Raw genomic sequence first — 22,937 nt, 5'->3', positions numbered from 1 at the left:
ATTACTGCAGGCATTGCTAACACTGGTATCTGAGAACAACTAGGGGCTGTAGGGAGTCTTTGAATCTCCTAAGCTTACATGGAAGATTTTGTGCTTGTGTGTGCTTTTTTTTTTTTTTTTTTCTGGCAAGAATCTCAAAGGGATTTATGACCTCAGAAAGGTTAAAAACAAAGCCTGCAGGGTGCCGAAGACTTGGTGTTAGGGATACACTGATGATCATGGGCTCTCCTTGTGCTTAAAGAGTTAGCAAAGTGGCCAGGCGGACAGATGTACAGACAAGATGTTGCAGAATGGCCTGTGATGGGTGTAGCGACAGAGACCACAGACAAAGAGAGCTGAGAGATCGTTATCACGGAGGCGGAGTGGATGGGCAAGCCCAGTCAGAAGATCCCAGGCAGAAGGAATGACATGAAGAAACCCAGGCCACCAAATAATAAAGTGCTGTATCCTTAAAGCATCGAAAGTAGTCACAGTGACAGTGCAAGTGCCCAAGAGTTAAGTGGCCCAACTTGAGGTGGGCAGGTTGGCAGAGGGGAGTCTGTGAAGTGTCTTTCAGATGAGGCTTGGAGCTTAGCCTTGATCCTGTGGTTGGTCCATGGGGAGGCATTGAAGAGTTGTAAGCAAAGGAGCGATATGGTCAGAGCTGTGTTTAAAAATAAAAATCTGGGCTGGGTTCAGTGCCTGACATCTATAATCCCAGCACTTTGGAAAGCCAAGATGGGAAAACTGCTTGAGGCCAGGAGTTTGAGACCAGCCTGGGCAACATAGCGCAACTCTGACTCTACAAAAAGTAAAAGATATAGTCAGGTGCTGTGCCATGTGCTTATTGTTCCAGCTACTAGGGAGGCTGATGCAGGAGGATCACTTGAGGCCAGGAGTTTGAAGCTGCAGTGAGCTATGATCATACCACTGCACCCAGGCTGGCTGACAGAGTGAGACGCCATCTCTGAAAAAATAAAAATAAAAATAAAAATAATGAAAATAAAAGTCTCTTATCCTGCTGTGTGTCTGGTAGACTAAAGAGGAGACCCTGGAGGAAGGGAGATGGGGGAGGAGGCTGGTGAGAGATGAGGCCCTGAACTAAGGCAGAGGCAGCGGGGATTCAGGAAGGAGAGGAAATTAAAAATAAGCTAGGAGATCAACCAGAGGGCTTGCTGCCCAGTGGATGTTGAGGAGGGAGAAGGTGACATGGGTGACTCTCAGGATTATGACTTCTAATTATCCTGTGGGCCTGGGACCTGCCAGATACCTGGTTACACCCCATTGGAGACCTGAGACAAGCCCTAGAAATGCATAGTGTTAATGAGGGAGATAAGGATTACACATGAAATAACTAAATAACAGCACAGGCACATCCTAAGCATTGTAAGGGAATCAGGAAGGTGATGGTGTGAACTGGAGTGGCTCCAAAGCTCTGTGGCATTATATCAAATGAGCAGTTTTTAATGTTCATCTTCTCTGACCTCTCAGCTTCCCACCACTCCTTTAGTCTTGAAACACTTTTCCCTTGCTTTTACAACGTGTACTCTCTCTCTCTGTGGTCTCTCTTTCCCAGCTGGCTCGCTGGGCTCATTCTGTTCCGGGGAGAGGGGGTGGGGGCATGCTCCAGCACAGGGTGCAGCCCTACCTGAGCTGCCCCCTGCTGAAGTCTCATCTCCACCACTTCCCTCTTGTCCTCTCTGCTGCAGCCACCCTGACCCTCCATCAGGCTTTGCCTTGAGCCAATGACAGTCCTACCTCTGTGCTTTTACACATTTATTTTCTGTCTGAATACCCTTCTTCCCTCATCTCCTAGTCAACTCCCATTCTTCCTTCCAATCTCAGCTTAAATTGCCCATCGTCAGGAAAAGGTTGACCACTTTATTTATTGCCCAAACTGGGATACATTTGGAAGTGCAAGGGGTGTTATAAACAATAACACCAGGACGACAGGCATACGCTGGAACCTTCCTGGACAAATGAACAGGTGGTCACCTGACATGGGGTGGCCTTCTCAGGCTCCCCAGATGTGATTGGGTCCTCCTGTGCCCTCATTGCTCCCCGGGATTCCCTCCACAGCCCCCTACCATGGTTTGTAGTGATACCTTTGAGCACCATCTGGCTCATCATCTTCTCCCCCGTGGACTGTATACTCCACGAAGGCAGACATGTCCCGTTGTGTTGTTGGCTCCTGAGACCCTTTGGCGCATAGGAGGTACTTAATCAACACCTAATGAGTACATGAATCAATGATGGAACTCAGATTGTATTGTTCTGTGGCATGTACTAAGCACTTCCATTTCCATATCTTGGTTGGTTCTCCTCGCTATCTTGCCACGTTTCCTCATCTCCATCTCCTGAGGATAGAAGCTTAATTACGGTCTCACAGTGAGTGCCAGAGACAAGTCTAGGACTCTCAGGTCTTCTGATCCCAAATCTAGTGCTTTTTCCAAAAGTGTCTGAAGAAGAGAAAAGGAAAGATAACTACCAGATTTAGAACCCGGGAAACTAGGAGGATGGTCAGGACTGGAAAAAGATGGAGAATGGGGATCTGAGAACCATTTGTCAGCTTTCAATGCTCCATGACAATCTGAACAGCATTCTACGCTGCAGACAGCTCAGAGTAGAGCCACAAATGGCCCCTCAGCCGCAGGGGGTGTGTTAGTCTGTTCTTGCTGTAAAGAACTACCTGAAACTGGGTAATTGATAAGGAAAAGAGGTTTAATTTGCTCATGGTTCGCAGATTGTACAGGAAGCATGGCTCAGGAGGCCTCAGGAAACTTACAATCATGGCAGAAGGCAAAAAGGAAGGAGGCGTCTTACATGGCTGGAGCAGGAGGAAGAGAGAGAAGGGGGAGGTGCTACACACTTTTAAACAACCAGATCTCGTGAGAATTCACTGTCACGAGAACAACAAGAGGGAAGTCTGTCCCCATGATCCAGTCACCTCCCACCAGGCCTCTTCTTCAACACTGGGGATTGCAAGTCCACATGAAATGTGGGCAGGGACACAAATCCAAACTGTATCAGGGGGCTTAAGCAGATGGTGTTTTGTTTTTATTGTGGTAAAAACATACATGATATAAAATCTACCATTTTAACCATTTTTAGGTGTACAGTTCAGTGGCTTTAAGTACAACCACATTACTGTCCAATGATCACCGTCATGCATCTCCCGAACTTTCTCATCTTCCCAAACTGAAACTGTGTACCCATTTTAAACACTAACTCTCTGTTTCTGTTCCCTGCAGCCCCTGGCAACCACTATCCTACTTTCTGCCTCTATGAATTTGACTACTCTAGGTTCCTCAGATAAGTAGAATCATACAATATTTGTCTTTTTGTGTCTGGCTCATTCACTTAGCATCACATCTTCAAGGTACATCCATGTTGTAGCAGAATTTCCTTCCTTTATAAGGCTGGATAATTTTCTTTTGTATTTATATACCACATTGTGTTTATTTCTTCATCCACTAATGGACACACCTGGGCTTTTTCTACATTTTGGCTATTGTGAATAATGCTCCTATGAATGTTGGTATATAAATATCTGTTTGAGTTTCTGCTTTCATTTCTTTTCTTTTTTTTGAGATGGAGTCTCACTGTGTCGCCCAGGCTGGAGTGCAGTGGCGCAGTCTCGGCTCACTGCAACCTCTGCCTCCTGGGTTCAAGCGATTCTCCTGCCTCAGCCTCCCAAGTAACTGGGATTACAGGTGCGCCACGACGCCCGGCTAATTTTTGTATTTGTAATAGAGACAGGGTTTCGCCACGTTGGCCAGGCTGATCTTGAACCCCTGACCTCAGGTGATCTGCCCACCTTGGCCTCCCAAAGTGCTGGGATTACAGTGGTGAGGAACCGCGCCCAGCCTGCTTTCATTTCTTTTGGGGGATACACCCAGAACTGGAATTGCTAGATCAATCAGCCAATAATTTTTTTTTAACTACAGCAGCTTTCTATATTCTTAATGCACAGGGGTTCCAATTTCTCTATATACTTGTCAACACTTATGTCCTGTGTTTTTTTTCTTTTTTTTTTAAGATAGGGTCTCTGTCATCTAGGCTGGAGAGCAGTGGTGCAATCATAGTTCACTATAGCCTCAAACACCTGGGCTCAAGCAATCCTCCTACTTCAGCCTTCCGAGTAGTTGGGACTACAGGCGTGCCACCATGCTCAGCTAATTTTTGGGGTATTTTGTTGCTGTTGTTTGTTAGATGGGGGCCCTGCTATGTTGCTCAGGGTGGTCTTGAACTCCTCTTGCTTCAGCCTCCCAAAGTGCTGTGATTACAGGTGTGTGCCACCTCGCCCAGCCTGTTTTTGATAATAGTTATCCTAATGGGTACGTAGCAGTTTCTTATGATTTTGATTTGTACTTTTTAAAATTATTAATGTTGTTAAATATCTTTTCATATGCTCATTGGCCATTAGTATATCTTAGGGGAAATGTCTATTTAGGACTTTTGTCCATTTTGTAAGTGTTTTTTCATTGTTGAGTTGTAGGAGTTTAAAAATATATTCTGAATATTGACCTATTATCAAATATATGATTTTCACATATTTTCTGCCATTCTGTGGGTTACCTTTTCACTCTGTTCACAGTGTCTTTTGATGCAAAAAAGTCTTAAATTTTTATCTTTGATTTACCTATTTTGTTTTTTGTTGGCTGTGCTTACGTTGTCATTTCCAAGAAATCATTGCCAAATTCAGTGTTACGAAGCTTTTCTCCTATATTTTCTATATTTCTAGTGTTATGAAGCTTTTCTCCTGTATTTTCTATATTTCTAGTGTTAATGAAGCTTTTCTCCTGTATTTGGTGTATTTCTAGTGTTAGGAAGCTTTTCTCCTATATTTTCTATATTTCTAGTGTTATGAAGCTTTTCTCATATATTTTCTTCTAGGGGATTTAATAGTTTTGGCTCATATGATTAGGGCTTTGATCTATTTTGGGATAATTTTTGTATATGGTATAAGGTAAAGGTCCAACTTCATTCTTTTTGCACGTGGATATTCAGTTTTCCCAGCACCACTTGTTAAAAAGACTGCCCTTTCCCTATTGAATTGTCCTCCTTGTTGAGAATCATTTGATCACACCTGAGAGGCTTTATTTCTGAGCTGTCCTATCCCACTGGCCTCTATATCTGTCTTTATGCCAGTACCACACTGATTTTTTTCATTTGTTTTTATTTTCATTTTTAAAGCATTTTTGGTTCACAGCGAAACTGAGTATACATACGGTGCAGAGATTTTCCCCCACCTGCATTGATAGCCTCCCCCACCATCAAAATCCTGAATCAGAGTGGCGTATTTTTTACAACTGATGAAACTACATTGACATGTCATCATCACCCAAAGTCCATAGTTTACATTATTGTTCACTCTTGGTGCTATTCTATGGGTTTTGAAAAATGTATAATGACATGTATCTACCATTATAGTATCATACCGAGTATTTTCACTGCTCTAAAATCCTCTGTACTTCACCTATTCATCTCTTCCTCCCCTCTGGCCCCTGGCAAATACTGATCTTTTTACTGTCTCTGTAGTTTTGCCTTTTCCAGAATGTAATTTAGTTGGAATCATACAGCATGTAGCTTTTTCAGATTGACTTATTCCATTTAGTAATATGCATTTAAGATTCTTCCATGTCTTTTGTGGCTTGACAGCTCATTTTTTTTTAGCACTGAATAATATTTCATTGTTTGGATATACTGTAGTTTATCTACTCACCTACGGAAGGACTCACCTACTGAAGGACATCTCAGCTGCTTCCAAGTTTTGGCAGTTATGAATACAGCTGCTATAAACATTCATGTGCAGATTTTTGTGTGGATATAAGTTTTTCAACCCATTTGGGTAAATACCAAGGAGAACTAATTGCTGGATTATATAATAAGAGTATGTTTAGTTTTGTAAGAAACTGCCAAACTGCCTTCTAAAGTGGCTGTACCATTTTGCAGTTCCACCAGAAAGGAATGAGGGTTCCTGTTGCTCGACGTCCTTGCCAGCATTTGGTGTGTCAGTGTTTCGGACTTTGGCCATTCTAATAGGTGTCTGGTGGTATCTCATTGTTATTGTATACACTATTTGATTACCGTAGCTTTGTTTTTGCATCAGGAAATGTGAGACCTCCAGGCTGGGCGCAGTGACTCACACCTTTAATCCCAGCACTTGGGGAGGCCGAGGCAGGTGGATGACCTGAGTTTGAGACTAGCCTGGCCAACATGGTGAAACCCAGCCTCTACTAAAAATACAAAAATTAGCTGGGTGTGCTGGCAGGTGCCTGTAATCCAAGCCACTCGGGGGGCTGAGGCGGAAGAGGAAGAATCACTTGATCTGGTTGGCAGTGGTTGCAGTGAGCTGAGATTGCGCCACTGCACTCCAGCCTGGGTGATAAAAGAAGACTCTGTTTCAAAAAAAAAAAAAGGAAGTGTGAGAACTCCACTTGGTTCTTTTTTTTTTTCTTCAAGATTGTTTTGGCTATTTGGGGTCCCTTGTAATTCCATATGGATTTTAGGATGGATTTTTTTATTTTGAAAAAAAGTTATTGGGATTTTGATAGAGACTGCATTGCATCTGTAGACCATTTTGGGTAGTATTGACATTTTAACATTAACTCTTCCGGTCTATGAGCATAGTATATCTTTCTGTTTATTTGTATTAATATCTTCTTTAATATCTTTTACAAATATTTTATAGTTTTCAGTGTACAAGTCTTTCACCTTTTTGGTTAATTCCTAAGTATTTTATTCTTTTTGATGCTATTGTAAATGGAATTCTTAAAAAAAGTCCTTTTTGGATTGTTCATTATCATGTATGAAAACACAGTTGATTTTTATGTGTTGATTTTGTATCCTGCAACTTTGCTGAATTTGTTTATTACTTTTAATATTTTTCTGTGGAATCATTAGAGTTTTCTACATATGGGATCATGTCATCAACAAACATAATTTTGCTTCTTGTTTTCTAATGTGGACACCTTTTATTTCTTTCTCTTGCCTATTCTGGGTAGAATTTATAATACTATGTTGGTGTTAAATAAAAGTGGGCATCTTTGTCTTATTCCTGATTATGGAGGAAAAGCTTTAAAGCTTTTAGTATTTTACCATTGAGTATGATGTTAGCTGTGTAAGCGGACAGTTTTTAAAGGAGCTTAAAAAGAGGTAGGATTATGAAATCCTGGGACTTAAAATTATATCCCCCATATTCCTAGCACCTAGTCTGGCATATAATAATTACCAAGTGAACGGACGTTTTTAAAAATGGTAGTTTCTCAAAACTGAATGAGCTAAAGGTGCCTCTGAAAGGAGGGGCAATTTGGTATTCATGAGGGTGGTAAGCATTGAAGAGTGATGAAAAAGGAGATAAGAGTCATTGGGTTGCCCACTGACAAGGTGTTTGTTCCTCATTGTGGGCAACAAAGCAAAGCCACTTTACCCTTTGCTTGGATAGCCTGCTTAATTCTGGTTATTTTCTCCTTCTCTGTATTAGCACTTAACAGCTAGAAGAAAATAACATATGTTGTATCTCATTGTATTTATGAGTACTGAATTAATAACTTACAGTCCATTGTATAAAAAGAAAATGAGCAAAATGCTATAAATTATAGATGGAAGTTGTTAATGTGAGTAGAGTGTACAACATATGCCTCACTGTGCACAGCTTTGAAATAATGTGACTGGTTTAAATGACCTGAGGCTGGCTTCATTTTAATGTGGGATGGATGGAAAGCATTGAGTCACCACCATTTCATGAGTAAGGCTATGTTCTTCCATTGGACCTTGGCCCCTCAACTTGAAGTAGATAAGAATTCTGATTACCTATAGTCCTAGAATGGGAAAATCAAAAGATTTTTATTTAATGTGTTGGCATATCTATTCGTGTGCACTTTTAACAAGCAAATTCTGAATATGAACTAACATGGCCTCCCTTTCTCCTTTAACAAGGTCATCTGAGTTACAGATTTAAAAAATATGTTCATTAAATGCAGAGCTTGTTGATAACTTTGAGAATCAGCAGGATGTAGTGGAAAGAACAGGCCCTTTTGTCTCAGTGAGAAATTTTCTGGCTGCAAATAATTGAAACTCTATAGCTTGTGCCAAACAGGATTTTAGAAGACCAAAAAGGTATTCTCAGGATACAAGGCTATCTTACAGGCTCATGCGGGTCTGAGGCCACTCAGTCTGAGTTTCTAGGGCTATGTGGTCTCATCTCTGCCTTCCCTCCCACTCCTGCTCCTTTCTTGTCTCTCAGCAGACTGGCTGTCTCTGCTCCTGTGCACATAGCCAAGCACAGCTGCCCTGCCCTGGCTTTTTATCCCTGCCAGTTCAAGGGCCAGCAGAGGCTGCCTGGCATCTCTGATTTCCAGATTCCTGGAAGAGAGAATCTGGTTATCTCATCTTGAGTCAGACGACCACTCCTGACCTGTTCATTTATTAATTCAGGAAGTCTTTATGAGTTTCGGGAATTGTTTTAGGCACGGGGATTCATCTTACCCTCATGGAGTGTGTGTGTGTGTGTGTGTGTGAAAGAGAGAGAGAGAGAGAGAGAGATAGGGGAAGAGGGACTCTGAAAGCTTATTCTTTTGGGCTCAGTTGAGGGTTGTAATTTTCAGAGGAAGGGACGTATGGGCTTGGAATTTGGATAGACCTGGACTCAAATCCTGGTTCCTCCCCTTACCAGCTCTGTGTGACCCTTGGGCATGTTAAATTACCTCTGTCAGCCCCAAGTTTTGAATCAGCAAAATGAGATTAATCCTTTATAGGGTAGTTATAAGGATTAAAGTGAAATGGTGCCAGCAAAGCCAGGAGTGTAGTATCTGCCACATGTAATCAGAGCTCTGCCACTTGGAACAAGCTATTAAACCTGTCTGAATCTGTTTCCTCATCTGTAAAATGGGAAGGAATATCACTTACCTCATATGAGTATTGTAAGGATTAAACCATGGTAAGTACACCAGGGTGCCCGGAATTTGTACATAACGGATACTCAGTGTGGCCGCTGCTCTTCTTATTCTTATCGTGAGTCACATGTTTTCTCTTCTAGTTCCCTTTTGGCCGGCGCTTGCCTTGTGACATCTACTGGCACGGAGTTTCATTTCACGACAATGACATATTCTCCGGTCAAGTGAACAAGTTTCCAGGTATCTGCTGTTATTGTTGACATTTAAAAATGTTTCTAGGGCCAAGTCTCTGGTACACTCTTCTACTAAAACATGACAGTTATTTTTGAGATCAAACTTGAGGACTCTTAATTGGGAATTGCTGTGTTCACTAGCCATTAAGGGTTTAAGGATTGGAGACAGGCTTTTAAAGGTTCAAAGGCAGGCTTTCTTGGTCTAATTCCAGTGGTGGAAGAACATGGTTTCCGCTTTTTGGGTTATACATATAATATGGCGTTCTAATGAGAGGAACATATTCTGAAAATGAAAAAAAAATAGAGCATTTCACTCTTGCGGGAAACAAAAGTACCAAAATTCTAGGCGTATGTCATAGAAATGGGGTATCAGCTTCCCTTTTCTTTAAGTATTATATTTGGAGGTACCATTTTTAAAACCAAATAAACCGGTCTCCGTATTAAGTACTACAGGCTGCAGACAGCCTCTGCCTTTTACCTAATGACATTATCTCGGCAAGACTTATCCTACAAGGAGAAATCTTAGTGCTAGAAAAGCATCATAGCCAGTACTAAGATATCCCCCTCACTCCACTACCAACCTCCCAATACAACTTTTTTGTTTTGCATTTTAATCTCTACCACGTTTTTGAGACGGAGTCTCGCTTGGTCACCAGACTGGAGAGCAGCAGCACGATCTTGGCTCACTGCAACCTCTGCCTCCCAGGTTCAAGGAATTCTCCTGCCTCAGCCTCCTGAGTAGCTGGGATTACAGGCCTGCACCACCATACCCGGCTAATTTTGTATTTTTAGTAGAGACAGAGTTTTGCCATGTCACGCTGGCCAGGCTGGTCTCGAACTCCTGACCTCAAGTGACCCATCTGCCTCAGCCTCCCAAAGTGCTGGGATTACAAGCGTGAGCCACTGTACCGGGTCTCTTCATTATTTTTGATGGCTGAATGAAGAGGATATTTAAGATGGTAGGACAGCATAGGGAGAAGGAGCACTGGATTAAGCTGGGTATGATGCAGTCAAAAGGCCTTCCACTTATTTTTTAAAATGTTAATATATTACACAGACCATATTATAATGCCGTAATAAATAATTTCTAAAAAGAACATCACTCTGAATCCCATGTCTCGTTGAACAAAACAGCAATGTGAATATTTCTATATTTCCTCCCAAACCTTAAGCAAGTTTACTCATCCTTTTTGCATGGTTGCAGTCCTAGTGTAGTTGCCTAAATATAGGATGTTTTCTCTTAGTATTTTATCAATTTTACCTATTTTAAAGGGAGAATCAGTTTACTCTTTCCTTGACATTCTATCCCATGTCTTTAAGAAAACGCATTGCAGAAAACACAATAGCCATACGTTATATAGTGGGTGGTAGTTATGCCACATCCACTAGGAGTTTTCACCTAAGCATGCAGTCTTACAAGTTCACTACCATAGGCCACACTTGGCTCAGATTCACTTAGAAGGATACAGGGCAGGAAACAGCTTGCTGGACAGTCAGTGTCAAGCATTTCTCTTCAGTGAAGTGTTTGTAAGAGTTGCAGGGACTAGTCTCTGGCCCTCAAGTGAAAGCTCAGGTGCAAAAGGACAAGATCCACACTGGTGGATATGAGTCTTTCTTGGCTCAGATGCCCCACAGGAGCCCGTTATCTCTTAGAACTGCTCCATAGTATGGCTTCTAAGGTCCCAGCAAGGGTCATATTAAGTTACAAGAATCATCGCACTCAGAAAAGCCTAGAGCTATAACTTTCTACTAGATATGTATGCAATTTACCAAATCAGGGATCATTTTAACCATATGCTTTGTTGCCTAGTAATTCAGCTAACATTCTGCCTTCGTTGTTTTCTAGGGGAACAGAGATGGAAAGTTAACCCAAGGTCAAATTTATCCTTAGAGAAGGAGAAAGGGTTTTGTTACAGAACAAGAATGATTCTTGCAGCCAGCGTTCTTGCCCAACAGTTTAATGGGATAGCTATTATTTTTTGTGTCTTGCTGCTCAGAAAATGATGCTTTGTGATGCCACTTAAAGGACTTATTAGGATATTGGGAGAATACAGTTTGGAAGAGAAAATGCTTTGAATGAGGACAGAGTTCCTAAGACATGAATCATCAAATGAGGCTTCATTTACATTTTCCCCCATTTGCTCATGCCTCATCTAGTGGCTCAGAGTAGGAAAGAAATAGCTATAGATCTACATTTGGAATACAAATTAGAAATATAGAATGACGTGCCCACAAAGGATTAGTTTCATTAAAGGTGACAGAATGATATTCATTCCAAAGAAGCAAGTTTGCCTCATCCCATATTCCACATGCCAGCGATTGGTACATAGACTTTTCCACATTACTAACAGAAATTAATTAGTTCTAATGACAAAGCAGGCTCTTGAACCTCTAGGCAGAGAACAGTGCTGCCACACCCTCTGCCCTGTGAAAGGTAGTAATCCTCAGCAGAGGGGTGATTCCAGAATAGTCTGTCCTCTGATACCAGTTTGTGTCCAAGCTTATCTTCTGTCTCTCATATATCCCGTTATTCTAAAATGCACTTTCTATACATTGTATATTACTTAGGGTAAGTTCTAGTGGATATCCCAGGCAAGTATAAACGCTTTATGTGCTGGGTCAACTGAGAACGGATATATACAGATGGAAGTGATTAATTTTGTTTGTGTCAGCACATTAGATTTTAGTCACTTTTCTATGGGTAATTTCATGGTTCAAATTACATTATTATATTTTGGCTGATGAATTAAGACTTTGTATGAAAATAATCTGATTTAGATACGTCTAAAGGAAGTAGATATTAGATATGTCTACTTTCTTTAGACGTATCTAAATCAGACATGTCAGATTAGACGTATCAGATTTAGCTTTAAGAAAATCCAAAACTGTCCATTCTCAGCTTCTGAGCAGGTCTTTTGCTGAGTTTCAGGGTCTGAGATGTATGGCATCACATGGCAGGTGGTACCTGAGAGCCCACCTGAGGAGGGGGCTTTCTGCTAGAGAGGGAGGGAGCTTCAGTGAGGACCCTGTGGGGACAGCTATCTGTCAAGCATTGGTCTGGGCTCTGAGGCTATAAAGACACAGAGAAAGGCATGTAAAGAGAGAAGAAAAATACAGCCTAGGGGCTATGCTGGAGGAAGCTGGAATGCTGTGGGGGTCCGGAGCGAGGGCAGGCAACCTAACCCAGATTTGCCCAGGGAGCAGCAGGGTGAGAGATCCTGGAGAACAGGACTGGCATGGAAAGTGAACCTCCAGGATGGATGGGCCTGATCCCCATCCCAAACAAGGGAGCAGAGCTGGTGCAAAGACAGAATGCCTTGAGCCTATTGCTCAATTCAGCAAAGGGCAAGTGGCCCACCATGGTTAGACGGCGTCAGGTGAGCGGGGCAAGGGAGGGGTGATGAGCAGGAACCCAACTACAGCATTGTTAGAGCCTGAAGGTCATGGGGAGCCACTGAGGAATTTTTAAGCCAGACAGTGACACGGGTCAGCTTGCATATTAGCAAGATCAGCCAGAGGGACATATTAGAAATGGGTGAGATGGCTCAGAGAAGAAACAGAGATGTAGCTAAGAGTCTGCTGCAGCATCCACCCAAGAGATGAATGAATTAGTGGCAATTAGAATAGAGAGAACAGGATGTATCTGAAAGTATTTATTTGTTGTTTGGTGGTTCTAATGTGTTTTTGCCAAGAATTATTGTTATAAATAATATTTTGATTGAATAGTGCTCCAAGTATAGCTCAGTTTTAGTTTGTTTTGTTTTACATTAACTGGGTTAAGTGGGGCTGCATGGGCAAACCTGAGATTGAACTGTTATGCTGTCGGTTAACTTGAATGGGATGAGACCCACCAGGCCTTGAGACTCCAGCGTAGTAGACAGAAATACCCAGGCCTCAGAGGGAGGGGCAGGAGGTAAGCCCTTGGTGTCAGAAACTCCCACCTGAATTAGGAGGTTTTCCCAATTGATAGGGAACTGCCCTCATAGGGAAGTCTAGGGGTAGAGCTTATTGAGAAACCTAGATGGGCAGTCAACCTCAAAAGGAGCTGTTAGGTAGCAGGACCCCAGACACTGGGCTAAAGTCACAGACAGGAGGATTCCAGCCCTTGCAGGGTGGGCTTGAGGGGAACAGAGGAGAGGTTGGAGAGAGGAGGGGCATTGGAGAGAACAAAGAAAAGGCCTCAGCTCTGCATTGCTAAGGCAGCCACTCAGGCTCCAGGAGCAAAAGATAAGGTCACCAACATTTGGATACAAGCAATAGAACACCGGAAAAATGGGTAAAATCCTTCTTATCTGATTGGAATACAAAGTCTAGGTCAGACTTTTAGCAGAAGGGAGCTGGGGGTTAGACCTAGAGCTTCTCTCTCAGATCAGAATTGGTCCCAGAGCCCAGGGTGGGGACAGAGGTGACGAGGGGTCAGGTGCTGCAGCTGCTTAGGGAAAGGGGACAGGGCCTGGAGCCAGCAGGGCCTGAAGTCAGCAGAGCTGGCCATGACCTCCCTTCTCACAGATTGACTCTGGGAACGCGTGCCCTGGATCAGCTAGAAACGCTGCTACGCTTGTCAGGGTCATAATGGAGAAGATACTACTCCCACACCTGTCTCTGAGCCACCTCCAGAGGTGGAGAGGCCAGCAGCTTCCATGTGGGTTCTAGTGAGGGGCCAGAAACTCTTTTCCTGGTGGCACTTGATAGGAGCACGGCTTAGACATGGAGGAGCAAAGGTTTGGTGCTAAGTGGATTGAGAGAAGTCTACACCCGTCCCTCCTGGAGACAGGCATTCAGGCAGGTTTGGAGTGAGCTGCCTCCGGCCTGCCTGTAGGCAGGAAGTGCCTGGCTTCCAGGGGTGCTTCTTAAGTTGGCCGTTTACAGTAGAAAACTGCCTGGAGACATGAAGGTAAACTTGGAAACACCTATTAGCTGGTGTGGGGCCTGATGATCCACATTACAGAAGGAGCCATTGCCGATATTAAATGAATATTGACTGAATTTGCTGGACATAGATTTTTCACATGGAGTACCCAGACTGCCCTCATGTACTCACAGCTCTCTGGGTTGTATGAGCCCTTCTGACCTGCTGAGAGATTTCGGAAAGAGAACATTCCCCCGGCACAACGACTTTAAAGTGCAGAAAATACCACAACACTATGTGGTCAGGAGGCATCCTCTACGTGGAGTAAAGTGCTGTATTACAGTTAGTTATGAAGGCTTTCTTTTTTTTTTTTTTTTTATTATACTTTAGGTTTTAAGGTACATGTGCACAATGTGTGAAGGCTTTCAGTTCAATACGGTAACTAAAATGTTAGTAAACCTCGAGCGAAAGGATTCCAAAAAAGTTGAAGTTTTGCCTTGTTTACTTTGTGTCAGCTCTAGTGTTTATAATGCAACAATTCGAATTTTGAGGGAGAATTAAAGGAAATAGCTGTGATTTTCCAGACTCCCTTCTTGGGAAGCTCAGAACAGTGTCCTCAGTGAGTTTTCTTGACTGTTGAACAGTCCCTGTTAGAGCACAGTTTATTAGTGCTTTTTAAGCTCCTTTATTTCTTACTTAATCCTTCCCTACATCCTTCTAAACAACAAGTAAGACCTGGGCACTGACATCTTGAAGCTGGGATCTTTAGATTTATTGCACTTTTTAATATGCTGACGGAAGCAAGAAGTTGGTTCTTAAAACTTTCCTTCCCAGATGTTTACCCTTTTTTTTCTGAACGTGGGAATTTAGAGGAAACTCATTCATTCTGACTGCCCATTTGGAATGTGTGATAATTTGGGCATGCCAAGCTGACATGGAACTTTGTATTTTCTGTTAAAAATAGCTTTGCTTAGCACATTTCTAGTATCAATAATGGAACTGTTTGGTCTCTTTCAGGGTAAAGGCCATTTTTAGCCACCATTTTTGGCAATGATATTTGTCTTAAGAAACAAGCATGATAGCCGGGTGTGGTGGCCACGCCTGTAATCCCAGCACTTTGGGAGGCTGAAGCGAGTGGATCACCTGAGGTCAGGAGTTCGAGACCAGCCTGGCCAACATGGTGAAACCCCTTCTCTACTAAAAATACAAAAATTTGCTGGGCATGGTGGCATGCACCTGTAATCCCAGCTGCTCAAGAGGCTGAGACAGGATAATTGCTTGAACCCAGGAGGCAGAGGTTGCAGTGAGCCGAGATCGCTCCATTGCACTCCAGCCTAGGCAACAAGAGCGAAACTCTGCCTAAAAAGAAAAAGAAAAAGAAAAAGAAAAAGAAAAAGAAATAAGGATGATGCCAGGTGTGGTGGCTTATGCCTGTAATTCCAGGGCTTTGGGAGGCCAAGGCGGGTGGATGGTTTGAGCCTAGAGGTTCAAGACTAGCCTGGGCAATAGTGAGACCCTGTCTCTGCAAAAACAAAAACAATACAAAAATTAGCCAGGCATGGTGGCACACACCTGTAGTCCCAGCTACTCGAGAGGCTGAGGTGGGAGGATCCCTTAAGCCTGGGAGGTGGAGCTTGCAATGAGCTGAAATCATGCCACTGCACTCCAGCCTGGGCATTAAAGCAAGACTGTGTTTCAAAAAAAAAAAAAAAAAAAGAAATAAACATGCTAAAATTGGTAATAATTTTTACCTATTTGCTTAAAATTTGCTACAATGTATACTACTGGGTTTCTTCTGTTGTCAGAGTTACTAATGATGTTACAAGAAAAAAAAAATCCATCATTCTTTTTTTTTTTTTTTTTTGAGACAGAGTCCTGCTATGTCGCCCAGACTGGAGTGCAGTGGCTCGATCAATCTTGGCTCACTGCAAGCCCCGCCTCCCAGGTTCATGCCCCCACCATTCTTTTAATGTTTTATAACAGTGAGACATTTCAATTCCCTCTGGGCAAATTAATGAGATAGGATCAATGTCAGTGTCAGTCCTAATAACTGAGGAACTCCTACAGATTGCATTTTTTCCCTTGAAGTATAAATTACGGTATTCTTTTTATTTCCTGTCCTTCATTCAAGGAGACAGATATTATGCTGAAAGATGTGTATTTTCCTATTCCATGCCTTTAATACTCATGAAACAGTAAAAGAAAGAAACTTAATTAAGCCTCTCATAATGTAACCAGAGTCCACTAGATAATATTCTCTAGGGTACAAGATGGAAGGAATCCCAGAAGCATGTAAGGTGGCCCCAAATTAAAGAAGGTATTAAATTTTAAGTGCAAGATATAAATGCTTCCCTATTCATTACCTAAGGGGATGACAAAGAATAAAAGAATAAACTAGGTGAAAACTCATTCCTTCAAACTGATGCTTCATTTTTATAAAGAGAAAAGAACACCCGTCCGTTACCTCAAGTTTTTCATTAACTCAGTAGTTCTTTCCAAACCACGAGTCACCGCTGTGGGGAACAACTCAGACCTTTTTTTAAAAATCCTGCCTAAAAAAGAGAATATGTCGGGTGGATGGTTTTAAAAGTCCCAAATAATGGCTGTTTTATAGCTAGTAGCCCACTGTTGTTAAAACCTCACAGCGTCTCTTCTCCCCAGGCATGACGGAGATGGTGCGTAAAATTACTCTGAGCAGAGCAGTGAGAACCATGCAGAATCTCTTTCCTGAGGAGTACAACTTCTACCCTCGCTCATGGATTCTGCCTGACGAGTTCCAGCTCTTTGTTGCTCAGGTAGATGGCACTCCGTCCCCATGACCCCTGAATTATATTATGGTTGCAACTGTGTCCTGGGTCCTGTGTGCTGGGAGCTGGGGCAGGGGGTCCCAGGAAGCTGAGAGTAAGGGAGCGTCTTAACAGTACACAGTAGGTGTTGGCAGCTATCAAAACAGCTTGCAGAGTTGAACGAGTAGGGTGACAGGTAGGTAAACTTGAAGAAACGGGTCTTGACACAAGAAGACAGCCCTAAGGCGGATATCAGAGCTGGATCATGGAGTCAGGATGCTGGGGAGCCAGGGAGCTGGAGCCAGAGCAGGTGGTTGGGCCCCCAAGTAGAATGGGGCCACTGGGGGAATCCTAGAGCCGTGGCCTCCCTGGCTTCCTGTGGCCTGAGATGTGGGAGGTCAGGTTCTGTTTAAAGGTCAGGGAGCAGGTCTGACAAACTCATGGGGAACCTTTTAAGTGTTTTGCTTTAAACTTGTTCCAGAATCAATTGTCAAGTGACCCATTCCATCTCGAAGCACTAGATTTGAGCATGTAATATACTGGAGCCCTCACCACTGATTGTGAAGTGGAACCAGTAGGGAAGTGGAACTCAGAATTGCCATTTTTATTAGCCTTTTAACAGTTTCATTTAGGATCCTTTCAAAGCCTTTGTGTACAAGTTTCACAGTCTGTCCCATAACTCTGGGGTAACTATACAACCAATGCCTGTCTAATTGTGATAAGGCTAACACCATTTACTGGTCCTGCTATGTTCCAGGCTTTGTGCTAGAAGTTTAACATATTTTATTTATTTTTATTTTTATTTTTGTGTTTTTGAGACAGAGTGTTGCTCTGTTGCCTAGGCCAGAGTGCAGTGGTGCGATCTTGGCTTACTGCAGCCTCTGCCTCCTGGGTTCAAGCCATTCTCCTGCCTCAGCCTTCTGAGTAGCTGGGACTACGGGCGGGTGCCACCACAACGGCTTTTTATTTTTTATTTTTTTATTTTTAGTAGAGATGGGGTTTCACCATGTTGGCCAGGCTGGTCTCGAACTCCTGACCTCAAGCGATCCGCCCGCCTCAGCCTCCCAAAGTGCTGGGATTATAGGCATGAGCCACCATGCCCAGCCCACATTATTTCTTTTAATCTTCACAGCAATCTTGTGGGGCTGGTTTTTTTTATTATCCCCATTTTATGGATGAGGAAACTGAGGCTTTGAAAAGTTTAGCAACTTGCTTGAGAAGTAGGGTTTAAAACCTACAGCTATTTCCAAGGCATATGCTTTCTATAGTCTATTTTATTGCCTCTGCATTGTTTTGGTTTTAATATTGAATTATAAAACTTGTAATAAAATTATCATTTACTAAACACAAAAACAGCTTGAATTGATAATTTTTAAAGGAAGTTTTCTCTGAGATGGTGGTCACATGGGTTTATATACATTGCTTAAAATTCATCGAACTATTAACTTAAAATGGGTGCATTTAATTGTATGCAAACTATGTGTCAATAAAATTAATTTTAAAAGATAACTCTCAGCTGTTCCTCATAATTAACCCCCGCCCCCCCCACCAATGTCTCTCTTCTGTGGCTCTGCTCATGCTGTTGTTGCTATGTGGAATACCTTTCCTTCCCATCTTTACAGCTCTGCATCCAACTACAGTCATGAGTCACTTGACGGGTACACATTCTGAGAAAAGTGTCATTGGGTGATTTCATCATTGCGCCAACACCATAGAGTGCGCTTACACAAACCTAGACGGTATAGGTTCCTACACATCAAGGCTATACGGTATAGCCTGTTGCTCCTAGGATACAAACCTGTATAGCATGGTACTGGACTTAATATTGGTAAGTCTTTTTTTGTATCTAAACATAGAAAGGGGAAAATACCATATAAAAGATGAAAAATGGTACACCTATGTAGGACACTTCCCATGAATGGAGCTTGCAGGACTAGAAGTTGCTCTGGGTGAGTCTGTGAGTGAATGGTAAGGGAATGTGAAGGCCGAGGACATTATGCTACTGCAGACTTCAGAAACACTCTATACTTAGGCTACACAAAATCTATTTTTTAAAAATTTTCTTTGAGAGGAAATTAGCCTTAGCTTACTGTAACTTTTTACTTTCTAAACTTTTTATTTTTTAAAAGCCTTTTAGACTCTTTTGTAATAACACTTAGCTTAAAACACACGCTGTACAGCTATACAAAAAAAATTTCCTTATATTCTTATTCCCTGAGCCTTTTTCTATATTTAAATGTTAAAATTATTTTTACTTTTAACATTTTTTGTTAAAAAACCAAGACACAAACACATACATTCGCCTAGGCCTACATGGGGTCAGGATCATCAATATCACTGTCTTCCACCTCCACATTTTATCCCACTGGAAGGTCTTCAAGGGGCAGTAACATGCATAGGGCTGTCGTCTCCTACGATAACAGTGATTTCTTCTGGAATACCTCCTGAAAACCTGCCTGAGGCTATCCTACAGTCAACTTTTTTTTTTTTTTAGAAGTAGAAGGAGTACACTCTAAAATAACAATAAAAAGTATACTATAGTAAATACAGGAGCTAGTAACGTAGTAGTTTATTATCAAGTATGTACAGTGCATAATTGTATTATACTGCGCTTTTATACAACTGGCAGTGCAGTAGGTTTCTTGACACCTGCAACACCACAAACATGAATAATGTGCCGTGCTACAAAACTAAGATCACTGATTTTTAAATCTTAAAGCAAATTTCCTTCTAGGCACTGCTATGAATACATCTCAGGAATTTTTATATATTACATTTTCATTATAATTCAGTTGAAAATGTTCTCTAATTTTCCTTGGGATTTCTCCTCTGCCCATGGGTTATGTAGAAATGTGTTGTTTACTTTTTAAGTCATCTGGGGACTTTCCAAGTATTTTTTGTATTGATTTCTAATTTAATTTTGTTGACATCAGAGAGTATATTCTGTATTATCTCAGTCTCTTTAAATTTATTGAGAGTTTTCTAATGGCTTACATATTGTCCATCTTGATGAGTGTTTCATGGCACTTGGAAATAGTAAGTATTCTGGAGTTGTTGATGTAGCATCTTATAAGTGTCAATTAGGCCAAGTTGCTATTGATGGTATTCACATCTTTTTTACTGCTTTACTACTTACTTGTTCTATCAGTTACTAAGTTAGTGTTGAAATTTCCAGCTTTAATTTTGGACTGTCTGCTTCTCCTTTTAGTTCTATCAGTGTTTTCTTCATGAATTTTGAAGCTCCGTTATTAGCTTGATGATTTGACTCCTTTATCAGTAACTTGTCCTGAAGTCTATTTTGTCTGATATTAATTTAGCACCTCCAGTTTTCTTTGGCTTAGTATTTGCATGGTGTATCTTTTTACCATTATTTTACTTTTAACCTATCTGCATTTTTAAAGAGTGCTTCTTGTTGACAGCATGAAATTGGGTGTGGTCTTTTATTCAGTTTGACAGTCTCTGCCTTTTGATTTGTGTGTTTAGTCCAGTTAATCTTAATATGTAATATTAACTGTTAGATTCAAGTCTACCATCTTACTATTTCTTTTCTATTTATTCTGTTGGATTAATTGAATATTTTTAGTGTTTTATTTTATCTCTTCTTTAGGCTTATTAGCTATACTTCTTTTAAAAATCTTTTTAGTTTTCGTCCTAACCCTAGTATCTAGGGTTTACAATGCATCTTTAACTTACCACATTGGCCTTTAAGTATTACAAACTTCAAGTAAAATATTAGCACCTTACAGCAGTATAGTTCCATTCCCGCCCTCATCCTTTGTGCTGTCTTCATCTGTTTTACTTCTAACAATGTTATAAACCACACAATACATTGTTATTATTTTTGCTCTGAAAAGTCAACTATCCTATAAAGAAACTAAAAAATGAGTACATTTGTCTTTTATACTCATGTATTTACTATTTCTAGCATTCTTCATTCCTTTGAATGGCTCTGGGATTCCATTTGGTATTATTTTCCTTTGGCCTCAAGAATTTGCTTCAACACATTTCTCGCAGTGCAGGTCTGCTGGTGACAAATTCCTTCAGCTTTCATTTCTCTGAAAATGTCTTTATTTTGCCTTCAGTTTTTAAACTGCTTTGAAATAATTTAAAACTCAACAAAAAAGTTGCAAAAATAGGACAGAGAGAGCACCCCAAATTCTTCATCTAACTTCCTCACAGTGACTGAAACTAGGAAATTGACATTGATATAATATGAAATAACCTATGCTCTTTATTTGCATTTTGTCTGTTGTCCTACTAACGTCCTTTTTCTGGTATAGGATTCACTCCATGATCCCTCATTGCATTTAGTTGTCATTTCTCCCCAGTCTTCTCTAGGTTGTAACGGTTCCCTGGTCTTTGTCTTTTGTGACCTTGACTCTTTTGAAGAGTACTGGTGATACAGTTTGGATCTGTGTCCCCACCAAATCTCATGTTGAATTGTAATTCCCCAGTGTTGGAGGTGAGGCCTGGTGGGAGGTGATTGGATCATGGAGACAGATTTCCCTCCTTGGTGTTGCATAGTGATAGAGTTCTCATGAGATCTGGTTGTTTAAAAGTGTATAGCACCTCCCTCCTTTCTCTCTTGCTCCTGCTCCAGCCACCTAAGATGTGCCTGCTTTCCTTTTGCCTTCTGCCACGATTGAGAGTTTCCTGAGGCCTCCCCAGAAGCCAAGCAGGTGCCAGCATCATGCTTCCCGTACAGCCTGTGGAACTGTGAGCCAATTAAACCTCTTTTCTTATAAATTACCCAGTCTCAGGTATTTCTTTATAGCAGTGCAAGAACCGTCTAATACAACTGGCTAGTTATCTTTTTTTTTTTTAGAATGAACTTACATTTGGATTTGTCTGATTTTTCTCATGTTAGATTCAGATTAGACATTTTTGGCAAGAACACCATGAAAGTGATGTTGCTAGGTACATGATGGCAAGACGTCTTATCCCTGGTGATGTTAACTTTGATCACTTAGTTAAAGTAGTGTCTGCTAGATTTCTCCACTACAAAGTTACTGTTTTTTTCCTTTTTAATTACTAAGTGTCTAGTAAAGAGATATTTTGAGACTCTGCAGAGAGCCTAGTTGTCTTACACTTTTTAACAGACAGCTTTATTGAGATATAATCGACATAGAATAAACTACAGATATTTAGAATGTGCAGTTTTATACATTTCATATATGTAAAAATCCGTGAAATCATCGCCACAATCAAGATAATGAACATATGCATCATGCTGAAATTTTTCCTCATGTTCCTTGGTAATCCTTCTGTCCTTCTCTTCTTTTTTTTTTTTTTTTTTTTTTTTGAGACGGAGTCTTGCTCTGTTGCCCAGGCTGGAGTGCAGTGGCATGATCTTGGCTCACTACAACATCCACCTCCCATCCCAGATTCAAGCAATTCTCCTGCCTCAGCCCCCTGAGTAGCTGAGATTACAGGGATGTGCCACCATATCCAGCTAATTTTTGTATTTTTACTAGAGACGGGTTTCACCATGTTGGCCAGGCTGGTCTCGAACTCCTGACCTCAAGTGATCCGCCTGCCTCAGCCTTCCAAATTGTTGGGATTATAGATGTGAGCCACTGCACCCAGCCCCTCCTTCCCTTCTTCCCCTTTTCCTCCTCTCCTATTATCAGGCAACAGTGGATCCGCTTTCTGTCAAGATAACTTTGCACTTGTAGAATTTTATGTAAATGGCATTATATAACAGGCACTCCTTTTTCGGGGGAGGTCTCGCTTCTTTCAGTTATTTTGAGAATCATCCATATTTGTAGTATGTGTCAATACTTCATTGCCAAGGAGTATTCTATTTAATGTTTATACCACAGTTTGCTTAGACCTTCACCTGCTGCTGGACATTTGGGTTGATTCCAGTTTTCTGGCTGTTACAAATACACTATGAACACCTGTGTGTAAGTCTTTGCATGGACATGTTTTCATTCCTCTTGGGTGAATGCTTAAAAATGGAATTGCTGGATCATATAGTAGATGTATATTTAATTTTAAAGAAAGTATTGTCTTCCAAAGTAGTTGTGTCATTTTTTCATTTTATAGTCCCATCAACAATGTATGAACATTCCAATTCCTCCATATCTTTGCCAGAATTTGGTAATGGTCAGTCTATTTATTTATTTACTTAAGAGAGGGTCTTGCTCTGTCGCCCAGGATGGAGTGCAGTGGCCCAATCACAGCTCACTGC

General features: G+C 41.4%; 1 protein-coding gene across 3 annotated transcripts in view; it reads left to right on the top strand.

Moving 5' to 3' along the window:
• The window catches only part of TTLL11 (tubulin tyrosine ligase like 11), a 288,007-nt gene that overhangs the window by 51,859 nt on the left and 213,211 nt on the right, over nt 1–22,937 (top strand). For 2 of the 3 annotated variants that reach the window (XM_030817756.1, XM_030817758.1), the window contains exons 2-3: nt 9,020–9,116; nt 16,620–16,753. The exons of the other annotated variant lie outside the window; for it this stretch is intronic. In XM_030817756.1, coding sequence (XP_030673616.1) covers nt 9,020–9,116; nt 16,620–16,753 — 231 coding nt within the window. The remainder of the gene's footprint in view (nt 1–9,019; nt 9,117–16,619; nt 16,754–22,937) is intronic. 3 annotated transcript variants of the gene reach the window in all.

Source organism: Nomascus leucogenys, chromosome 8 (assembly GCF_006542625.1).
Source record: "Nomascus leucogenys isolate Asia chromosome 8, Asia_NLE_v1, whole genome shotgun sequence".
NCBI lineage: Eukaryota > Metazoa > Chordata > Mammalia > Primates > Hylobatidae > Nomascus > Nomascus leucogenys.
The sequence above is the reverse complement of the archived record's forward strand: the minus strand, read 5'-3'. Positions and strand labels throughout refer to the sequence as shown.